Source organism: Notamacropus eugenii, chromosome 1 (assembly GCF_028372415.1).
Source record: "Notamacropus eugenii isolate mMacEug1 chromosome 1, mMacEug1.pri_v2, whole genome shotgun sequence".
NCBI classification, from domain to species: Eukaryota; Metazoa; Chordata; class Mammalia; order Diprotodontia; family Macropodidae; genus Notamacropus; species Notamacropus eugenii.
The window spans coordinates 474,880,044-474,900,347 of NC_092872.1; the positions used below are offsets into that span (position 1 = coordinate 474,880,044).

The window sequence follows — 20,304 nt, forward strand, 5'->3', positions numbered from 1 at the left end:
CAGGGGAAGGAGGGATTCCACGTTCAGGCGACGCCGCAGGGGGGCGGGGTGGGGGGAACCAGAACCGTAACGGATTCCATGGGGCATCGAATCCGGGGGAGAAGCTCACGGTCCCCTCCGCTTGAGTGAAGTTCGGGTTTCGACCCTCTCCACTTCCGCGGTTTGGGGAGGGGGGGGAAGCCATTTAGAGCCTCGGGGCACTCGGAGCACCCCGCAGCGGGGGGGCCCCGAGTGGACCCTACAGTGCGCAGGCGCAGGCTGGTCCCCGAGACCCGGCCCACCCGGGACGGGGAGGGAAGGGGTAGGGGTAGGGGTGGGGTGGGGGTGGGGGTGGAATCGGAGTAGGAGGAGCCCGAGGTGCCCGGAGTCTCCCTCCCGAGCCCAGGCCGCGTCTCAGATCAGGTAGAGGTGAGGGAGGAGGCCCCAGAACGACTGGGAGCTTCACGGTCAACTATGATGGACACTTTAGAAGAAGAAAACTTCGCCCTGGCCATGTGAGTGACCCCAGCGACAGCTGCGCCGCAAAGCCCAACTTTTGGGGGGGGGGGGCGAGGATGGGGGAGGGGAAGTTGCTAGACAGCCTCCCGACGCGTGCAAGATTTTCAGAGATTGTCCAAGGTTGCAAAGCACCAGCCTCCCCCCGCCCCCCACCCCCGTGCTTTTAGCTACACGAGGAGAGGGAGCGAGGTGCTGGAGTAGAAGGAGGAGTGAATGGGGCCCTGGGTTCGAGTGCTGCCTCGGGATGTTTCCTGGGTGACCAGTCACTTAAACTGCTTTCTCATCAGTAAAATGGGGGTAAGGAGGGAGGGGGCTGGGGTGGTCTCAGGGTTCTTAACCTTTTTTTAGTCTGTGAGCTTCTTGTGGGCAGGAATTGGGTTTGGTTTTTGTTTGCCTTGCCTTCCTTTTTATATCCCTGGTGCCTGGCACTTAATGACTTGACCCTCCTTTCCCGGATAGACCTCTATGAAGGCCTAGTGAAGCATCTGGTCCCCTTCTCAAAATAATGTTTTTCAGTGATTGAAGGAAGTACTCAATTTCATTTAGTGGTTAGCAAAAATAAAGTTGTAATTTTCCTTTTTTCCCCATCCAAGTTCAAGGACCCCCTTCATCTACCTACAATAGGATCACACACACATATGTATACATGTACAGATGTGTATTGCACACATATACATACATGTATACACATATATACACAGATACATACATACACACATGCACATACATATATGGATTTGAAAAGGACCTCTGAGACCATCTAATCCAGCTTCCTCATTTTACGGATGAGGAAAAGTGAGGACCAGAAACGCTAAAGGAATTGTCCAAGATCACACAGGGTGGTAAGTAAGCACTAAAGATGGGATTTGAACTTTTGGCCTCTAACTCAAGAATCAGTGCTCTTTCCATTGTACACCACTGCTTCTTGGATCAAAGGACCAAGGTCTGAATCCTGATTCTGCTACTTAATACCTGTCTGATCTCCAGCAAGTCACTTCTTTCCCCTCTGGGCCTGTTTTCTTAATCTGTAAAGTGAAAGAGTTGAACTCATGGCCCGTTTTTGTACAAGCAGGGAACTAAGAATGATTTTTATATTTTTAAATACAGTAAAATGTTTTTTTTAAATGTGGAAATCATGCTTAGCTAGCAGGCAGCAGCCATAGTTGAGAGAAGCTCAGGACTAGGTAATTTTCAGATTCCTTCCAGCTTCTGTTGCTACAGTTTGGACCTTCTTATTAAATTGTGTAAAAGAACTTTAAAAGGAAACTCTCTTAGCAGAAGGTATTCCAAAGAATAGAGTAGATTTTTATACTGTATTGAAACTCAATAGGTTTCCTCCTGCTCACTCTGTGCTTGAACCCTGAATGCCATATCTCCAGCCAACCAGAGATTTGTCAAGTACAGTAGTGTGTGTTGTCATGGAATTTTTTTATGCCACCATCACAATGAGGACCAGCCTCTCTCAAGCCAGTGATATTCAAAGCCTGTCATGAAATCTGACTGATTAGAGTTGCCTTGATAGCAACATAAGAAGAACAGGTCCCCTAAAGTAACAAAAGTCATACAGAGTTTGGGGGAATTCCAAGTCATCTCTTTGAATTATACTCCTACATAGGTGGCCAACTTCAGCTGTGGTACACAGTTTTTAATGCTCCAGATTGTGGTGACCATAAGCAGATAGTTTGTACTAGTTTTGGGGTCAGCTTCAAAGATGCGGTAAGTGGAGCAGAACAGGGATCCCTTGCTTAATTACATAGTTATGTTGCCTAAAAGTTGTGTGACTCAAATTTATATTTAAAGGAACTCTGTAGTGACTCCTTTTATTGCTTATTGTTTCAGAAAACCTTATGTAAAACAATTTGTTCTTATAAAGGTGGGATGTACCCATAAAAGGAATTAAACCAATTATTGGATAAATTGTCTGACCTATAATCCTGATATTAATTTTCAGTTCTTCCGCTTCTGATGCAGAATTTGATGCAGTAGTTGGATGTATAGAGGACATTATCATGGGTAAGTTTCATTTATAAAAGAGAAATATAGATGCCTCAACTAAAACAAATTAAACTCTGTGCACAAAAAAATAAAGACTCTTTCCAGTGTTAAAAAGAAGATAATATATCTTGACTTAGAGATTTTTGTTCTAATGTAGTGCATTGCCAGTAGAATTGGAAAAAGATTTTTAGCCCACATTTTCATTCCCTGCAGTACTCTTCTCTGCCGCATACCTGAGGATAGGTGGCATTCTCTTCTCTGCTTGTATATTTCCAATAACAGAAAACTCATTACCTCACAAGACTGGTTCTTCCAAATCTGTCTTTTTTCATCATTTTGGAAAATTGACATCACTGTAGTTTACTCAAGAGCTTTGAACTGCAAGTTTTTAGCTCAGCTTTGCTATTTTGACCAAGTTATTTATTCTGTAGGTCTTTCTCTCTTTCTGTAAAAAGGAGTCTAGATTTGATGATTTCTAAGGTACATTAAAACTTTAAGGTTCTATTTTAATTAGAGTTTTGGAATATAACCATGTTTAGCTTTTCCTTCCTTGAATCCCACAAACTCTAAGGTAACATAATTTTTGCCCAGGGTTCCCATTACTTTTGCTACAGAAATTGGTTCCCTGTTGGTCAAGATAACATCTGGAGCAACGATTCTTTTTTTGTGTCATAAGCTTCTCTGGCTTTCTGATGAACCCTGTGAATCCCTCCCCAGAGTAATATTTTAATGTATAAAAAATATGTAGGATTTCAAAGGAAACCAATTATATTGAAATTTAGTTATCAAAGTATTGAAAATTCGAAGACTTCCTGAAATCTGCTCCTGCCAGGGGGATAGATTAGCAGTGTAATTAGCCCCCAAGGGGTCCAGGGTTAAGAAAGCCAGTGAGGAACTTACCACAAGCTGAACTGTAGAATGGAACACTAGGCAGTTAAAGTCACCCATCTTTGCTGACCTCTGGACCAATTTTGTGATCATTCTTTACATTGAGGCAGTGTGTAATGGAAGGAATACCATACGTGAAGTCATAAAATATAGTTTTAAATACTGACTCCTTGGCTTCGTAACCAGGGAACTTTGGGCAAGTTACTTCAGGTCTCTGAGCCTTGGCTTTCCTTATTGGTAAAAGAAGAATAATGATACTCTGCTTCATAGGGTTGTTGTGAGGTAAGTGCTTAGAGTACTATATAAACATTCACATTATCCTGAAACTATCCTGATATTTGCACTTTACTCCCACAGTAGTCCTTTTGTTTTCACTTAAATGTTCTTCGTGTGCTTCACTGGTCATGTTGGAGAATATCTATTATTGAAAATAACTTTTTGGGACACAGTGGTTATCCCTTCATGATGTTCTTTTTCTTTTGAATGAGTATATCGTGCTGCTGTTCTCCCAAGCAATTAGGACTGTCATTCATTTTTAGTGTGATAACTACCTGATCTTGAGATGAATGAATGTTTCTGTGGTTGTACACTATTGCTTACTCACTGAACTTTGCATTGTATTTGATGTTCAGCTACATGACTTCTTTCCACAGAGTGGCAACATTCATTCATTCAAAGTTTAGTGCAGAACTGCACTGATTACCTGAATAGTTCAGTCAAAATCCCCTTTGGCTTAAATTATCAACGATGATTGCCTCAAGTCTCCATTTTTATCTTGACAGTAGAGATGCCCTGATTTGTATCAGCCATTCAAATTTTCACACATTTAATGACCTCAGCCTTGAGAAAAATTAGATTGGTCCTAGACAAAATTAGAAAGGTAGATAAAAATTTAAATAAAAGTTGAAAGTCTTGGAAACAGATCTGCCATCAAGAACTTCATTGGAAACAGCTAGGGGGCACAGTGATTAAGAGTGTGGAAAATAGTCAGACCTGAATCTTAATGTTGCCTCAGACACTTAACTGTGCAATACGGATCAAATCACTTGACCTGTATGTACCTCAGTTTCCTCATCTGTAAAATAAGAGAGTTGGACTTAATGGCCACTAAGGTCCCTTCTTGCACTAAATTTGTAATCCTGTGACACTGGGTGGTTGGGTGCCTTGATAGATTTTTGGGAGGAAGGGGTCCTTTTCAGAACATTTTATTTACTGTTAAGGACAGAGTGGGCTCAGATTTCAGTAACTTTTTTCTCAGATGAAATTAGCAGTGGTACTCTAATGTCATTAATATCTATTAATCAACTTTTTCCCTTTAAAAAACATCTACCGTCAGTGTGCTATGGAAGTGGTATTAATGAAGAACTTTGACTATTTACTGCAGACTTTGGGGCTTCTTTTCCTATAGATGTGCTCCCGAGATGCCAACTGTGAAGCATGACTTTTATTTTTAAAGTTGAAATTTGAATTAATTGGTAAACCTGTAAATTTCCTCTTGAAGAGTTTTCTAACAAGAGTCTTCTGTTTAGACTGTGGAATGTGACAAAACTGGGAAATGTGTGCCAATTAATTCCCTCAAAGAGAAATGAAGATTTAATTAAGAGGATTTCCTAGGCCTTCCTGTATGTGTTTGTATGTGTTTAAACTGTATTATTTGCACATTAAGATACTAATGTGCTATTAAACTTAATCATATTGCCCATTTAAAATAGCCGTCAGCTTTCTTTTCTCTTGGGATTTGCCATTAAGGAAGTAGTTTGTAAACAGAGTAACCACCAGTTACAGGGACTTAATTAACCATTGAAGTAGTTTTTCTTTTATTTTCTAATTTTACACATGCTAACCTAGCTTTCTACCAAAATGCCTTTTGAGATCTGTTAATCTTTTTTTATTCCCTGAGTGAATTCACTACTTATAGGATTTAAAGCAAACTTAAATTTTAGGGTGAGTTAAAATTGGTAAAATTGTTCAGGTAGTTGACAGTCTAGCCTTTAACATTTTATCCCTTTTTTAAATGACCTTGATGGCTTCACTTCAGATGGTGAGTTCCAGTTATTACAGAGAAACTTCATGGAAAAGTACTACCAAGAATTTGAAGACACAGAAGAAAACAAGCTCATCTATACGCCTATTTTTAATGAATATGTAAGTTTGTTTCCTTTTTTTCCCTTTCCAAGAGATTAGAGAGTCTTTGACTTTAGACCTAGAACCAAAAGATGTCAGCAGTATTCCATGTCTTTTTTAAAATGAGTTTTTATTCCTCCCTTGTTTTTACATTACCTTGTCCCACTGTATTTCTCCCCTTACATTCTTCCAGAGAACAGTTCCTTATAATAAAGTATTAAGAAAGGAAAAAAGAAAACAATTCTGCAAAATTAAACACCGTATTGAAAAAGCTGCCCTTATGTGCAGTATCTCAAACCCATGGGTCTCCTATTTCTGTAGAGGAGCATTGTACCCCATGTTTTTTAAAACGTAACTGCTTTACTTTAAGCCTCACTGAATGCAAGTTGACAGTCTACTCCTGCCTGGAACTGACATGAAGCTGGGGAGATACTGTTGTTTCCCTGCAATGTCCCTACTTTTAGTGGCAATTTCCTATAGTCAAAAGGTTGGTAAGCTTAATGCCAGATCTATTAAATTAACTTGTTGGTAGGGGAACATCTGTGGTTAAGTCTAAAATTAAGCTATTAGGCTTAGGACTTTAGGCCAACAACAATAAGTTAGGGTCCTTTAATTCTTGGTAATAGTGTGGAGACAATGAGGTCAAGGGCTTGGGAAGTTAGCACACATAGTTATTATTTGTGTCTCAGTTGGTTAATGTTTAAAAAAAAAATTCATTTGTGGTCTACATTGTAAATGCTTTAAAAGAAGTATCACCTGACCAAAAGTTGGAATTGTTTTATGTGATATGAACTGTGTTAAAAATGAAAAATAAAATATTTAAAAATTAAAAAAAAAACAACATAACTGCTTTGATAAACAGACAAGTAAGTGTTTGAACCTTAGTTGAGTTTCTCTCTCATCTCCTGTTAATTATTCTTCTCCTTACCTCCCATTTCTTTCGTTCCAAAAACCTTTCATCAAAATGTTTGGAAGAGTTCATCAGTTTCTTATTTTAAAAAACAATGTTGGTATTGAATATCCTCACACCATGATCCTGTCTCACTTACCATGTACATAGATCCAATCAAGAGTAAAAATAATACTTTTTACTTTTCCAAATTCTTTCACAGTTTTAATTTTACTAAAATTATCATAAATTATTATAATTATGGAACAACCCAGTAGATAGGATAGTTATTATAGTCCCTTCTTACCTATTTGAAAACTAAGACATAATAAACATAATTAAGTTTTGCCTAGGGTCACCCAAAAAGTTGGTGGTAGGACTGGGAGTTCTGCTCCAAGTCTCTTAACTTCTACTCCAGAGCCCTTTCTGCTGACTCTGATGCTTCTCATGATTTCAGTAGGATTAGTTAGCCTAATTTAGAATAGGTTTTAGCCTCAGGGACTTAATTTTCTTAACACAGAAGTGAGAAACTAAATAGCTAATTAAATAATCAATTTAGAAGGCTTTATCAAGTAAAGATATTTGTGTAACTACCCTTTGAAAATAGGATACATAATTACAAAAGCATATTTACCTTTAGGAGTAATGATGCTTACCTTTGCATTATATATTGGCTGTTGATGCTTACAGAAGTGTTCTCTATTAAAGAACATTTACTTTCTTTAAGTATGATTAACCAGGAGACTTTCAAATCTTCTAGATCTCTTTGGTTGAAAAATATATTGAGGAACAGCTGCTTGAGAGAATTCCTGGGTTTAACATGGCCACTTTCACCACTACATTACAGTAAGTGGAGCCTGAGATATATGACTCTTCCCCTCTCCTTTTCTAATTTGCATGTCTTAGTGGTGAAAGAACCAGAGTACCTTATGGAGAATGTCTTTGGGGTGGTAGAGGTGTCTTTTAGGATATTGAAAATAGTCAGAAAAAGACTTTAAAATTTAATCTGTTTCATTTCCAGTTCTAAAATTGCTAACTTTTCCATTAATAGACAGCATAAAGATGAAGTAGCAGGTGATATATTTGACATGCTGCTCACATTTACGGATTTCCTGGCCTTCAAAGAAATGTTTTTGGACTACAGAGCTGTAAGTAGCTTCTACAGTTTAAATAGCTCTTCTGCATCTGTAGGAGTTTAGTTCAGTTTAACACATTAAGCACTACTATGTGTAAGATACTGTGCCAGGCTTTGGAGATAACAAAGATGAAAAAATGCCCCTACCCTTAGGAAACTAGCCTTCTACAAGGGGATAAATACCTAAACTGAGTGAATGCAAGATAATTTGAAGAGGAAATGAAAGCACTCACAGTAAACCCTAAATAAGTTCCCCACTGTGGACCTGTCATATAGAAGCACTATGTTTGGCCCCTTCCAGCCTGTAATGCTGATCTAGTTTGGCTATTGTGCGGTTACTGGTGATGTTTTGCGGTCAGTGGCCCACCAGATCTGTCTGTTGCTTGTTCACATTTTTATTTCAGTAATGATGCATATAAATGCAAACCTAAAAAAATGATCACATCTCCCACTTGGGCTAGATTTTCCTGAGTGTTCATAGCAGGGGATATGCTTCAAGTTTTTTAGGGTAAGAAAATATATTTTATTTTGGAAGAATCTTACCAGGGTTGATCTTGGGCAAAATTGTAACATGAACAGCGATTCCCCTCCCTTTTGTCACTTTCAGCATTCATCCCTGGGAGTGCAGATGCTGAGCCTTCTTTCCTCTGGGCAAAGGCAATATCTACTAATCTCATTCACATTAAACTACTAGGGAGAAAAATGCCTTATTCCCAAGGAATTTGGAATCCAAAGAATAAGGACTTCACTGTTGATATTTTCCAAGAGTTTTTAATCTTTTGTCACTTTAAAGGGTTGTTTCTTTTTTCCTAAAGGAAAAAGAAGGCCGAAGTCTGGACTTAAGCAGTGGTTTAGTGGTGACATCATTATGCAAGTCATCTTCCATAACTGCTTCCCAGAACAATTTACGACATTAGTTCATGTTCTCTGGATGAGAGTTTTATCATCTTGGACATTGCAAACTTGAAGGATGGTGAGTGACCTCAGCGTGATGAACAATATGCTCAGTGACTGAAGAATACAGCTGGAAAAGACTGATCTTGTTCTGGTGCTTTTAATTAATGTTAAGTGTAGAGTGATCATAAAGAACCCTGCTGGAATATTGGCTTCTCATGAAATATCCTCATTACCCCTAGAACATCAGCCAGAGCGGCCTCAACCCTCAGGTGCTTATGACAGAGTTAGGGAAAGAGGACTCTCATGCGTGTGCGTGTGTGTGTGTATGTGTGTCTGCGTGTGTGCAATTACACTGTCCATTTCAGCTATTGTTCCCTTTCTATATATTTGGGGGTGGAGGGAGATGACCCAGGATGACTGTGTTATCAGCACATGTTTCTCTGAAATTAAAACATTACAACGCATGGTTGCCATCCCAAACATGGACGGTTTTCCACACACGTCTTTGGGACACAAGGCTGCCTTTGCCTGGTACACATTTCATCCCATATATTCCTATATGTTTTATGGTGTCTTTTTGGACAGTGTTTGTTCATGTATGGGCAATTATTCAACCCCAGCTCATTTTCTTAGAGATTTATGAAGTTGATGTTTTTACCATCTCTCCACTGTATTAGGAACATTGGGGAACACAGGTTTGGCTAGTTTTTCCCCAAACTAACATGCTATTTGCCTAGAAGTAAAATATATAAACCACCTCATAGTCTTTGGTTTGTAAAAATCTTGTGACCTCAGCATGACCTTGTGCTGGTGCTTAGACAGCAGCAGTCTCATTATGTCTAGCCAAAGCACCCTCTGAGAGTACTAACAGTGTACATTTTAGCAACACATTCTAAGATCTTGTGAATTTAGTTTGGACCCTTCTGTGAATGTCCGGTTAAGAAGAAGGCTAAGTATTATGTTGTAAAGTTTTTTAGGTTTAAAGTATTCTTGGGTGAAAAGTTATCCTACATCGTTATTCCATTTTGTCAAACCCTGCAGGTTACATACTGAGGTCTGATTTATACTGGAAAGGAGAGACTGAAATGTGTGCTTTTTTCATAATGCTCCCATGGTCAGTGTAAATTTGTTAAAGTCCTGTGCTCAGAGATCTATTTTTCCCACACAAAAGAGTATAAATCCTAAACTTGTTAATATTCTCTCTCCTCTTAAAATCTCTCTTCCCAAGATGGTGTTCCATTGGTCCACATGAGTAAGTAAGAAGAGGAGGAAGTAAACAAAAGCTTCAATTATCATCTGTTTTTTTCAGAAATGTTCAGTTTTTCTAAAAAGCAGAGATCTAAAAGCAAAGCTTTAATTATTAGCCTGCTTTATTCAGTTTAGGAAAATGTTCAGTTTCTCTAATAACTGTCATGGTATTGATAAGAAAATGCATATATATGTCAAACATTTGGAGGAAAGATAATAGGTGGCTATGTAACTGACCTTTAAATTGAAAACAAGACTATTGAATTTTAATTTGAGTGTTCCGGTTTTAAGGCATGAACTGAAGATTGTATCTTTAAAAATGTGTACGTATTAAATGTATATATACATGTGTCATGTATTGAGAAACATGAGTTGGGTTGATTTTTTTTTTTTTACTTAAATGTAATCTGACACACTTTGCCAGAACATCGGATACTTAGATATTAAAGATCATTCTTTCTTTAACTCTGTCCTCAGGTGACTGCTTTTGGGGGTTTAGAGGTAAGCTGAATAATCCAGTTTTGAAAGTTATTAGTTTATCCAGCAAACATCTTTGCCTTGAACCTTGTTGGAATTATTCCTGTTACCACCATCTCATGCCTGAGTCTTCAAAAAGTATTTGCTGTTTTATCAAGTTTAGAAATTGTAGCTGGACAAGTCTGGTGCTGACTTGGATATGAATCAGCCAACAAGTATTTGTTAAGTTCCACTGTGCTTAGGCACTAGGGATACAAAGATAAAAAATAAGATTTCCTCTGCCTCCAAGAAACAATAATGAAAAAAAACTATTCTTTTTGTTTTTGTCACAGTGCCCATTGCTAGTTTAGATACTACGTAGGAGGGAGTGGGCAGTAAAGGCACTCCAATAGGTACGTGCCTGTCAGTGGGAATGTTTAAAAGATTGAGGACAGGGAAATAGTGTCCCCATTTTGTAAAGAAAAGAAACCCTAAGCAAATGACCTCTTCAGTAAACAGACTCAAGGTATTGGATAGGATGTTGTCTACAAAATGACTGGATGGCTTGAATGATGACCGCATTTGTGCCTAGTAGTGTCCTGGTACAGGCAGACTTTTAGAGCAGTGAAGTGTTAAATCACCTTGCCCTGAAAAGAAGCTTACATGCTGCTTGGTGAGCTTTTCAGCAAGACTTTTTTCATCTCACTTCCACCGTTAACAGTGAAATAGCCCATTCTCAACTTAATCATGTGTGTCATGCATGTTATTCAGACCACATGTACTTCTGTATGATCATATTTTTAATATCTGAGGGAGGAGGACAAGTGAAAATAGGTGAAATTTTATTTAAAGAACTTTTAGAATATGCCATCAAATTACAACCCTGTCTACTTTTCAAAACTTATGTAGCAAAGGACAAGTGTTGTAAGGGTCACAATTACTCCCAGTTTATGCCTTCTCTATTAATGACCTTTTGAAGGACTTATCTTGGTAAATAACCAGCTCCAGGCTTGAAGGTGATGTCAGTCTGTAGGTAATTTACATTTAGTCAGTACCCTTATACCAAATTTGTAATAAGTATGAAGGAATTGTAATTATTCATGAGAACAACCTGTGAGCAGGTCCCACAAAGTGGTCAGGCTGAACTGGAGCCTCTCGCAGAACTTGTGATGTTTACTTAAAAGACTTTGGCTTTTATTTTGTCTTTTCTAATCCATGTAGTTCTGTAGTTTGTTTAGTATGAGATTGTCCCTAAGAATACAGGTTTGGACTGGATCTTGTTCGGCAAACTGTAAGTCATATTAATCTGTGCTATTTGAGAGCTGATACTCTTTTGGCTTGGAAAATTAGTTTAAATTGATTAATCCATGAAAGCTTTGGGCCAAGCTTGTCTGCCTTCTTAATTTTTTGTCCTTATGGTCTCAATCGTATCTCACCAGTGGAGCTCATTTGAGACATGGCTACTTCATAATTACCACACTCTCCCTGGGGTTTCTAGATGACCTTTTTAAGTAGGTCAGTGGTATGAGCAGTTGTCCTTTGTCCTGGCCTCATGGACAAAAAAGAAAGCATCCAAGCAGTGGCCTTCGTCAGCAGTAGGGTCTTGGAAGTTTTAAAGGAGATAATACCAGAGTCCCCTTCAAGCATATAAGTGAAGGAGGAAGACTGGGGTATCCTGGGAAGGGAGTCACATTGGGAATTACACCAAGGGTTAGTATTCACAGTGAGAAAACAAAACTTTTTCCACAGCAACCTGCTAGTGATAGGAATAGTGAAGATATTGAGGCCAGAAGCATCACCCAGCCCCCAAAAGCTAGGAATCAAATTAGCCAAAAAGCAACAGTATTACTGAGCCATTTATAAAAATTTCCATCCACATCTTTTCCAAACAAACACTTCCATGGTCTTTATTTATGTACAAAGAACAAAATCATTATTATCCAACAATCAGGCAAGCTTCTGAGCCACCCACCCCTGCCAAATCCATAGCCTTTGGGTTCAACCAGTGGTGTCAGGAAGGAAATCAGTCTTGGTATTTAGCTTTTTCAAAGAGAATGAATAGGTGAAAATGATGTTTTAAAGTATAGGAAAATAACGGACAGCAAGTATCTTTGAGAAGCAGGTAAGATCTGGGGTTTCCATTAAATACAAACTTCTAAAATATGAAAATCCTCATGGAGATGCCCCCTATATATTAGTGAGACCTAAGCACTATCTTATTTTAGTAGCCTGTTAATGGGATTTATTTTTTAAAAATATCTTAAAGGCTTTTCCTTGCCTTTGTCCCATCACTAGCCATGGATGTTGCGAAAGTGAAGATGACAGTTTGTTCCTTTTCCCATTGATATAGAAGAGGAGAGTTTACATTGCTGGATACTCTGTGTGTAACTCCAACTTTGGCTTTTTGTTTGAGGTGAGACCAGCTTTGGGGTGCATGTTTGAGAAATTCCAATAACTATCTTGAGTAGCTGAAGTATTTTCACAAAATTATGAGACTACTACTCATTACCCAGGTTACCTTTACAGTATATATACATGATAGGATCACAAGGTTTGAGGTGTTACTTGTTAGCAGATTTAATGCTGGTAAAAGGAGTTGAATTCCTGACCCTGGAAACTGAAGTCTTACAAATTCAAAGCAGAGATGGCCACAACCCCATTTCCTGAGAGGTGGCCTTCCCTGACTAAAGGGATGGTGAGGTCATTTAACATTCTTGACCCTTTCATTCTTTAGACCGTTCCCTGCCCCTGCTCACAAATGCCAATTTATGCTTATCCAGGGCAGTGGATTGTGTTCCATTAGGAGTGGAGTGAGAGCACAGATTCCATCAGCAGAGGATAGCAAATTTGGTCACAGCTGGGCTGGTTTTCTGCTGGTAATAGCCTCCTTGTGATGACCAGTGGTATCTAGGCCTCTACACGATGGCATGCAGACTTCAGTACCAAGGTGGTCCATGGGCATTGCTGGATTTAGGAATAGCCACCAGCCATCTGACTAGTAGCTGCATTGCTGCCCATTCCTTTCCAGGCTCGGAAGCTGAAGAAAGCACTCACCCCATAGGTGATCATCACTACACATGCAAAGAACTGAGAAGAGAAACAGAGAAATGAACTGGTGATGAATGAATCAGCTTTGTGGGTGTCATAGGGAGAATGAGAGCCACCTGCTTGGTCTGACTAGCAAATACAGTAAAACTTTGGTGAATTGGAGCAGGCAGTTAACCAGAATTTTAAAATATCGAATGACAGCCAGATAAACTGCAGGGTGTAGTGGCAAAAATCAGGAGACCTGGACGCTGTCCTAGTGGTGCCACTAACTTCTTTGTGATATTAGGTAGTCATTACTTCTCCTGGGCCTCCTTTTTTCCTCTGTAAAATAAGGAAATTAGACAAGTAATCTCTAAGATCCCTATGAGCTATATTTAGTCAAAAGAAAGGGGGGAGGGAAACTTCCAGGGGAATGTCCTGGGATCAATCCAGATTTAACCCAACTTCTTGGCATCTGTGAAGGGAAGATTAATGTTCTTAGTCTAGTTGTGAAATGCTTATTTTTTTGTTAAAAAAAAAAAAAGGTATTCTTCCCAGTTTCTTACATTAGGAAAGTAGGCTCTAGAAACATTTTCAACAAAACATTAAGATTGATTTACTTAGAGCCACCCATTCCTTAGCATTCTGGTTAACTGAGATTTCACTGCAAACATCTTCATTAAATATAACTAAGTGAGAAATCATAGCTCATTCAGTTCCCTTTGCATTGTTGTTAAGAAAAAGGAGTTGATAACTACAACATAAGATAGGTTTGACTGGAATGGAAAGTAGTCCTGCCGTGGCACCTTTCCCTTGGCCAAATTTGTAGTTTGAGTCCTGGATACATTCCATGTCCAGTCTTCTCCTTCCCCCTCCTCACCCAGGGCTCACCCTCCATGACCGTAGAGGACAAGACCAAAGGGACTTACAGAAGCAGCAGCTCTTCTGTCGTATGTATAGGAACCAGCTATTGATGTTTTTTGAACTGCAACTGCAGAGGTGATGAATCCAGTAATGTAGAGAATCGTGGCACTTATATTAAATATCATTAGCTGGGGGTGGGAAATGAAAAAAGCTTAAAATGAGGCTCCAGTTCAGCAATTTAAAACGTTTATTCTCTTCTCAAAAGGCAACATCATATCCCACCCCTGACACTAGCTAGCTACATGACAAAGGCAAATCACAACTTACTTTATTCTGTAAAATGAGGATAATCCTGTAGCACCTCCCTCTAACAGAACCATGAAGATCAAACCAGGAGTGTGTACAATGCTTAGTGAACTTTAAAGTATTGCCTCCTAGCTGTTTTATTATTCTTGGGATTTGATTTTCACTATTTTAGGAATGTACCATCTGAAGCCTGACAGACAAAATTTTCACAACACTTAGCTCAGAGCCAACAGGGATAGGCTTGCCCTCCCTACTCCTTATAAACCAGAATATGTTGTTGAGATATCAGAGAGGCAAAAAAAATGTGTATCAACCGTTTGTCATTCTTAAGCCACTTAACTAAAAGCTTTAATGGACAAATCTAGCATGACAGTGTGTTTGGATACATAAAGAACAAATACGTCCTTTCATCACAAAATGATTCTATTACACAGCAAGCTAAGACTGCCTGGGACAAATCACAATATCTATAAGTCTTAAGTTTCCTCATCTGTAAAATGGAAATGACATAACTTGTTCTACCAGCTTCCTAGGCTGGATGTAAAAATGAGATATGAGGTATCTAAAAGTGCTTGGCAAACTAAAGCACTGTATCACTGTGATCCAGTATCATACGTGTAGGGGACTAGACTAACTTAAAAACCCACCCAGCATTCCATATCTCTGGTAAATTGCTGTTTCTGAATATCAACAGTTATCATTTGTATTTCACCAGATGGTACATAAAAGCCCACTCAGTCAAATGTTGGAAGAGTGCATATGGCCTTACTTTCCTCTGGCTATGGAGTGAGCCTCATTGGGTGGCTGTCCCCCAGGGGCTCTATTTTCAGGAAGGTTCCAAGAGTCTGGCTAGTACTCTCAAGTAGAAGCCACAATACCAGGAAGAAAAAGGCGTCTCCACTTTTGGCTCCACTAGGCATGCTCTACAGGCCACAGGCTAAGTGCCCATAGATGGTGAATCTAGGATTTCACAGCAGACACAGTACAGAACCCCATACAATTCTGAAACAATAAGCCAAAGACAGTGGACTCTGCTTTTGGGAGGCTGAGAAATGAAGACAGCTGGGAAGACACTTAAGCTTAAAGAGGGCACAGTGGTAGAAATAAGAAAAAAACCTTTTACATGATTTTTAACTTAAAATATGACCACTACTTCATTCAAGAATGAGTCCTCTATCCATATGTCCCCATTACAGCCCTCTCTCACTCAAAACAAAGTCAAGGGCCAGTCAGGTCATCATTTCTCTGATGGCATGGTCTTCTTTGGCAACGAAGGACGAACACATTTATCCTGGCACACATGTTCAAGCATTGCTGCATATTAACCAATAACTGAGATTTGGGGGCTACAAAATCTTATCCCACTTCTGCCAGCAACATGCCTCCTTCCAAACTACGCTAAGCATTACTTCTGTCTTTTACTGTCCCCAACTGTAAAATGGGTGCAGGTAATACCACTGTTTCAGGTAGGGGGTTCTCAGTCTGGGGTATATGCATCTACAGGAAGTTTGAAAAATCTGTCAAGAGATATAAAGAATATTATTAAAATTAATCTGTTACTCCTCATTGTGCCTGTCCATGATAACATTTCTTATGTTTCATATTTAATATGGGGTTATAGGAAGATTTACCAAAAGCTAAGAGGTGCAGGGACTGAAAAAGTTGGCAATCTCTGGCTTTGAAGATGAGTTTGAAGAATACCTGAAGCCAATGATAAATAAAAGACTGCCAGGGACTAAGGAATTTCTAAGTTACTATTACAAGGCAAACACTTCCTCTTTGCCTATAAAGATCACTGAATACTGAAGTGAGTAATTAAATGGGACATTAGAAACTCTCCTGGGGAGTTTTGCTTTTTTTTTTAAAGTCAGTTGCAGCCTCTCATGGACCCAGGGGGATGGACAACAAGCCCTGGGACAGATTCTATGACTCAGTTAAGTCCTCTTTTCGTAGCTCTAGGATTTTCCCTCCCAGTCCTGCCCTGCCAGTAGAAGGAAGACAGGCTTCTAATCAGTGATGTAAAGATCTAACAAAACAGTTCTGTCTCTGGGGATGACTCACATTTCCTAATTTTAAAAAGTCATTGAATTCAGAACAATGCTGCCTATTCCAAGCTTCGCTTATCTTAAGATCATGTGCCTCTTACCCTTTGAAAGCTCCAGATCCCAGCTGCAGGGATTCTTCGGATCTCAACTACAAATAAGGAGGCCATGGGGGGAGCACAGTAATGAGATCACATTTTTTGCAGAGCTGAATCAGGATACAGAGGGTTAGTGAAGCCTGTTATATTTGTATCACAGGATCATGGGTGAACCCTTCTGGGCGGAACTTCCTCAGATGGCAAGCTCTGCCTTGGATGTTTTCCTGATGCTCCCTTGGGTAGAGGGTAGGGAATCAATGAGGACAATACCAGTTATATATAATTAGGAATGCTACCAACCCATTTGCTGTACCTTAGGCCTTTGCAGCAGGCTCATCACTTCTCTACTGCAAATGAAATCTGGATGCCAAATCCCCACAAATGCCAAAACAGTATTTTGACTCAACATTTAAGCCTTTACTAATGTGATCTTAATCACCAAAGGCCCAGCAGTGGCATAAATTTGACTTATGAGGACCTGAAGGCCCCCTTATAATTTAAAATTGTCTTTTAATTGCAAAATATTGAGGGGTCACCTCATTTCAAATTCTTTACCTAGAAGATAATTCAAACCTTTGACCTCCTTGTCAAACCAGTGACAATCCTTTTAAATATTTGAAATAATTTTTTTGTCTTAACCCTCTTTTTCTGAAATACAAAGGAAATGGAAGGGAATAAACATTTATATGGCAAGCAAATGTATTTATATAGCTCCTACTATGTGCCAGGTACTATGCTAAATGCTATTATCCACATTTTACAGTTGAGGAAACTGAGGAATACAGGTTAAGTAACTTGTCCAGGGTCACACAGCTAGTAAGAGTCAGAGGCCACATTTGAATCCTGGACTTCCTCACTCCAGGCCTAGTGGTCTATCCACTGCTCCCAACAGCCACAAAACTCCTCATATGGACCAGTATCAAAGCTACTACTATGGTCCAAAGTTGGGTCTTCTAAGAGGACCCTGTGTTCTAAATCACCTCTGATGTTTACTATACCTGTGTGACCTTGGACAAGTTACTTAACATTTCCGGGCCTCTTCATCTATAAAGTGAGGGGATTGGACTGGATGATTTTTTAGGTCCCTTTAGACCTATAATCCTATAAACTATGACCTTATGATCTAAGAACCCAAGATCTTTTCAGCCAATCCCCTATCAGACTGTTCCACAAGGGTAGAGACATTGTCTTAGGTAAAATGTTTGCCATCTCTAGTATTAATCCAAAGCTCTGTACACGTTTGTTTCATGATTTAAAGTCAGCAACCTTGTTTGGGTTAGTGTCTTTCAGCCTCTTGACAATAACTCAAGAAATGGAAAAAGCCTAAATGTCACAGCTAATTCCAGAAATGCCTGCCCTCCAGGGACTTCACAGGCTACTACTCCCAGCACTCACCACCAAAGGCCAGGGGACCATGTAGAGCTTTAAATGTAGTTGCCACAGGTAGATGATGAAGAAGATGATTGTCACCAGCCAGAGGAAGACTGCTACAAACATCACCCAGCCATAGATTGAGTAGTAGTGATAAGGGGTGTCTGCAATCAGGGCCCAGGTCAGCAAACCCACCACCTGGAAGGGCAGAATGAGAACACAGCATCAGGATTCACATTCCCTGCTAGACTGATTGTGGTCAGGAGTGGGATTGGGAGAGGTGGGAATCTCCATTTGTTGATCACCATTATATTGTGTATGCTGTAGAGATGTTTAAGCCTCCATGCCAGGGTCACTATCCTTTATTCCCACAGACCCACTGGACAGTAGGAAGAGTCCACCTAGTGTTATCTTCACTATGAATAGAGAACTTGAGATCTACAGAGGTTAAAGGCACTCACTCATGGTCACACCTTGAAAAGGACCTACTTGATATCATACCTGGAAACCTGGCTTCCCTGCTAGTGATCTGACTAGATTTAAGAACACTATCATATTATGTACTATTTAAATAGCCAAAGGAACTGCTTTCACAGTAACAAGGCCCTCTTTAGAATTAGCATTCTCTCTAGCCTTACTCTGGTGGATTCATGTGATCTAAGGCAAAATGGCCTTCTTGGAGCCTCAGTTTCCTCATAAAGACAATATAGAGGTAGGGAGAGGTTGGACTAGATTACCTTTATGGTCTCTTCAAGCTCTGACATTCTTGAGTCTACAAGTTCAACCTGAGTGAATTTGTGACCAATTTACACAGAGACTAATAGTCTCACATGACATGATTCTGCCAACACTGGCTGCTTTGGTGAAATGGACCACAGTGAGCAGGTAACTCAGCACCTGAGGTCTCAGAAGCTCAGATAAACCAATTCTGTGGTGTCTGAGCTCAATAAGAAGCAAAAGTTTGAAGTTAATTTTTAACTCTCGAAAGCTAAAAGAAGAAATCAAAACAAAAAATGGGATGCAACGTAAGAGCCCACTGACTGGGGAACAAATTGGCCAAACCAGTCATGGCACAAGAATGGCCAGGAATATAGTAATGAGATTTCAGGGGAACATGGCAAAAGTTGTATGAACTGATGCAGAGGGGGAAAAAGCAGTGACAGAGGAATCATACACAATGACTACTCTGTAAATAAAGCTAGCCAGAAGCAACAAAACCAGTCAAATACTGTAGTCGATGTTAGTGCCCTACTGTCAAAGAAAAGGATACATCCTTTTCTATTCACAATTAATGAGTTAATTATTGGGAGTGGGGTAGAATCTGCTTTGTAGAGAAGTTTGTGAGGTTTTTTTTTTTAATATCTGTTATGTTAAACCAAAATTTGCTTTCACTGAAACTCAGAATCTTAGTGTCCTGACAGAATTGAGAAGTTAAGTAAATAAATGAAAAAAAGCATTTTTTTTTTAAAGCATGAGAGATGCAAATAGAAAAACAAGCCTGTTCCTCCTCTCAGGTTTACATTCTGATAATTTGCCCAGAGTAACTAGGCCTGAAAGAATCAAAAGCGGGGTTTCAACCCTGGTCTTCTTTACTCCAAGGCCAGCTCTCTCCAATATGCCACATGGGTTCTTATTGACTATTAAAAAGAAACAAAGCCACCAGCAGGGTTTCAGTATTCCCCCAGCCCAGGCATCTGATTGTAACAGGGAAACTGTCAGAGGAGTGTCTGAGAAAAGTAGGGTTTAACAGTCCATGGACAACAATGGAGAAAATCCATTTCCTTGCTTTCCATGCTGTCTCTTCTAAAGCAAGATCAATGGCCTGCCTGGAAAACTGAGTGGCTGCTTTTTGCCTGAAAGCATGTAAGCCTCCTTGGCCCATATCAGACTCATGTGCCCTCAGCCATAGCATATGGCCCATGTCTCAGCTCTGGAAAGTGGAGCCCAAATGTGGTTGTCAGACTTTTCTTCTTTACTCACAGGTCTTAATGCTTTAACATAGCAGTTTTGAGAGGGGTTATAAGGTCAAAACTTTCCAAAGTGATACTAATGTATTTTAACTTCTAATATAATAAATATAGATATAACGCATGCAAACAAAATCTCTTTAGGGGGAGCACTCAATTTTTAAAAAAATTTTTTCAAACTTTTAAAAAATATTTTTTTTAGTTTCCAATATTCACTTCCATAAGATTTTGAGTTCCAAATTTTCTCCTCCTCCCTCCACTCTCCCCACCCCAAGATGACATACAATCTGATATAGGTTCTACTCATACATTCATATTAAACATATTTTCATATTAGTCATGTTGTAAAGAAGAATTAGAACCAATGGGAGGAACCACAAGAAAGAAGAAACAAAAAAAAAAAGAGAGAGAACAGACAGTATGCTTCCATCTGTGTTCAGACTCCATCGTTCTTTCTCTGGGTGTGGACAGCACTTTCTATCATGAGTCTTTTGGAATT

General features: G+C 39.4%; 2 protein-coding genes across 3 annotated transcripts in view; one reads left to right on the forward strand and one right to left on the reverse strand.

Moving 5' to 3' along the window:
• The first annotated feature begins 314 nt into the window (after window positions 1–314).
• ARL2BP (ARF like GTPase 2 binding protein) lies at window positions 315–10,139 on the forward strand. Of its 2 annotated transcripts, none has more exons than XM_072632321.1 (6): window positions 315–494; window positions 2,450–2,511; window positions 5,420–5,526; window positions 7,155–7,240; window positions 7,446–7,542; window positions 8,345–10,139. In XM_072632321.1, exons 1-6 carry the CDS (start codon window positions 454–456, stop codon window positions 8,444–8,446), a joined length of 495 nt encoding a protein of 164 aa, XP_072488422.1. In that variant the 5' UTR covers window positions 315–453; the 3' UTR covers window positions 8,447–10,139. The 2 variants fall into 2 exon arrangements, with proteins under 2 accessions (XP_072488422.1, XP_072488423.1); XM_072632322.1 differs by lacking the exon at window positions 315–494 and adding an exon at window positions 1,962–2,214.
• Window positions 10,140–12,010: 1,871 nt separating this feature from the next.
• PLLP (plasmolipin) overlaps window positions 12,011–20,304 on the reverse strand; it is a 33,235-nt gene continuing 24,941 nt past the window's right edge. Inside the window, exons 2-4 of the mRNA XM_072632320.1 lie at window positions 17,863–18,036; window positions 14,087–14,209; window positions 12,011–13,217 (exon numbers count right to left, since the gene is read on the reverse strand). Of these exons, the coding sequence (XP_072488421.1) occupies window positions 13,101–13,217; window positions 14,087–14,209; window positions 17,863–18,036 (414 nt within the window). The 3' untranslated portion in view covers window positions 12,011–13,100. The remainder of the gene's footprint in view (window positions 13,218–14,086; window positions 14,210–17,862; window positions 18,037–20,304) is intronic.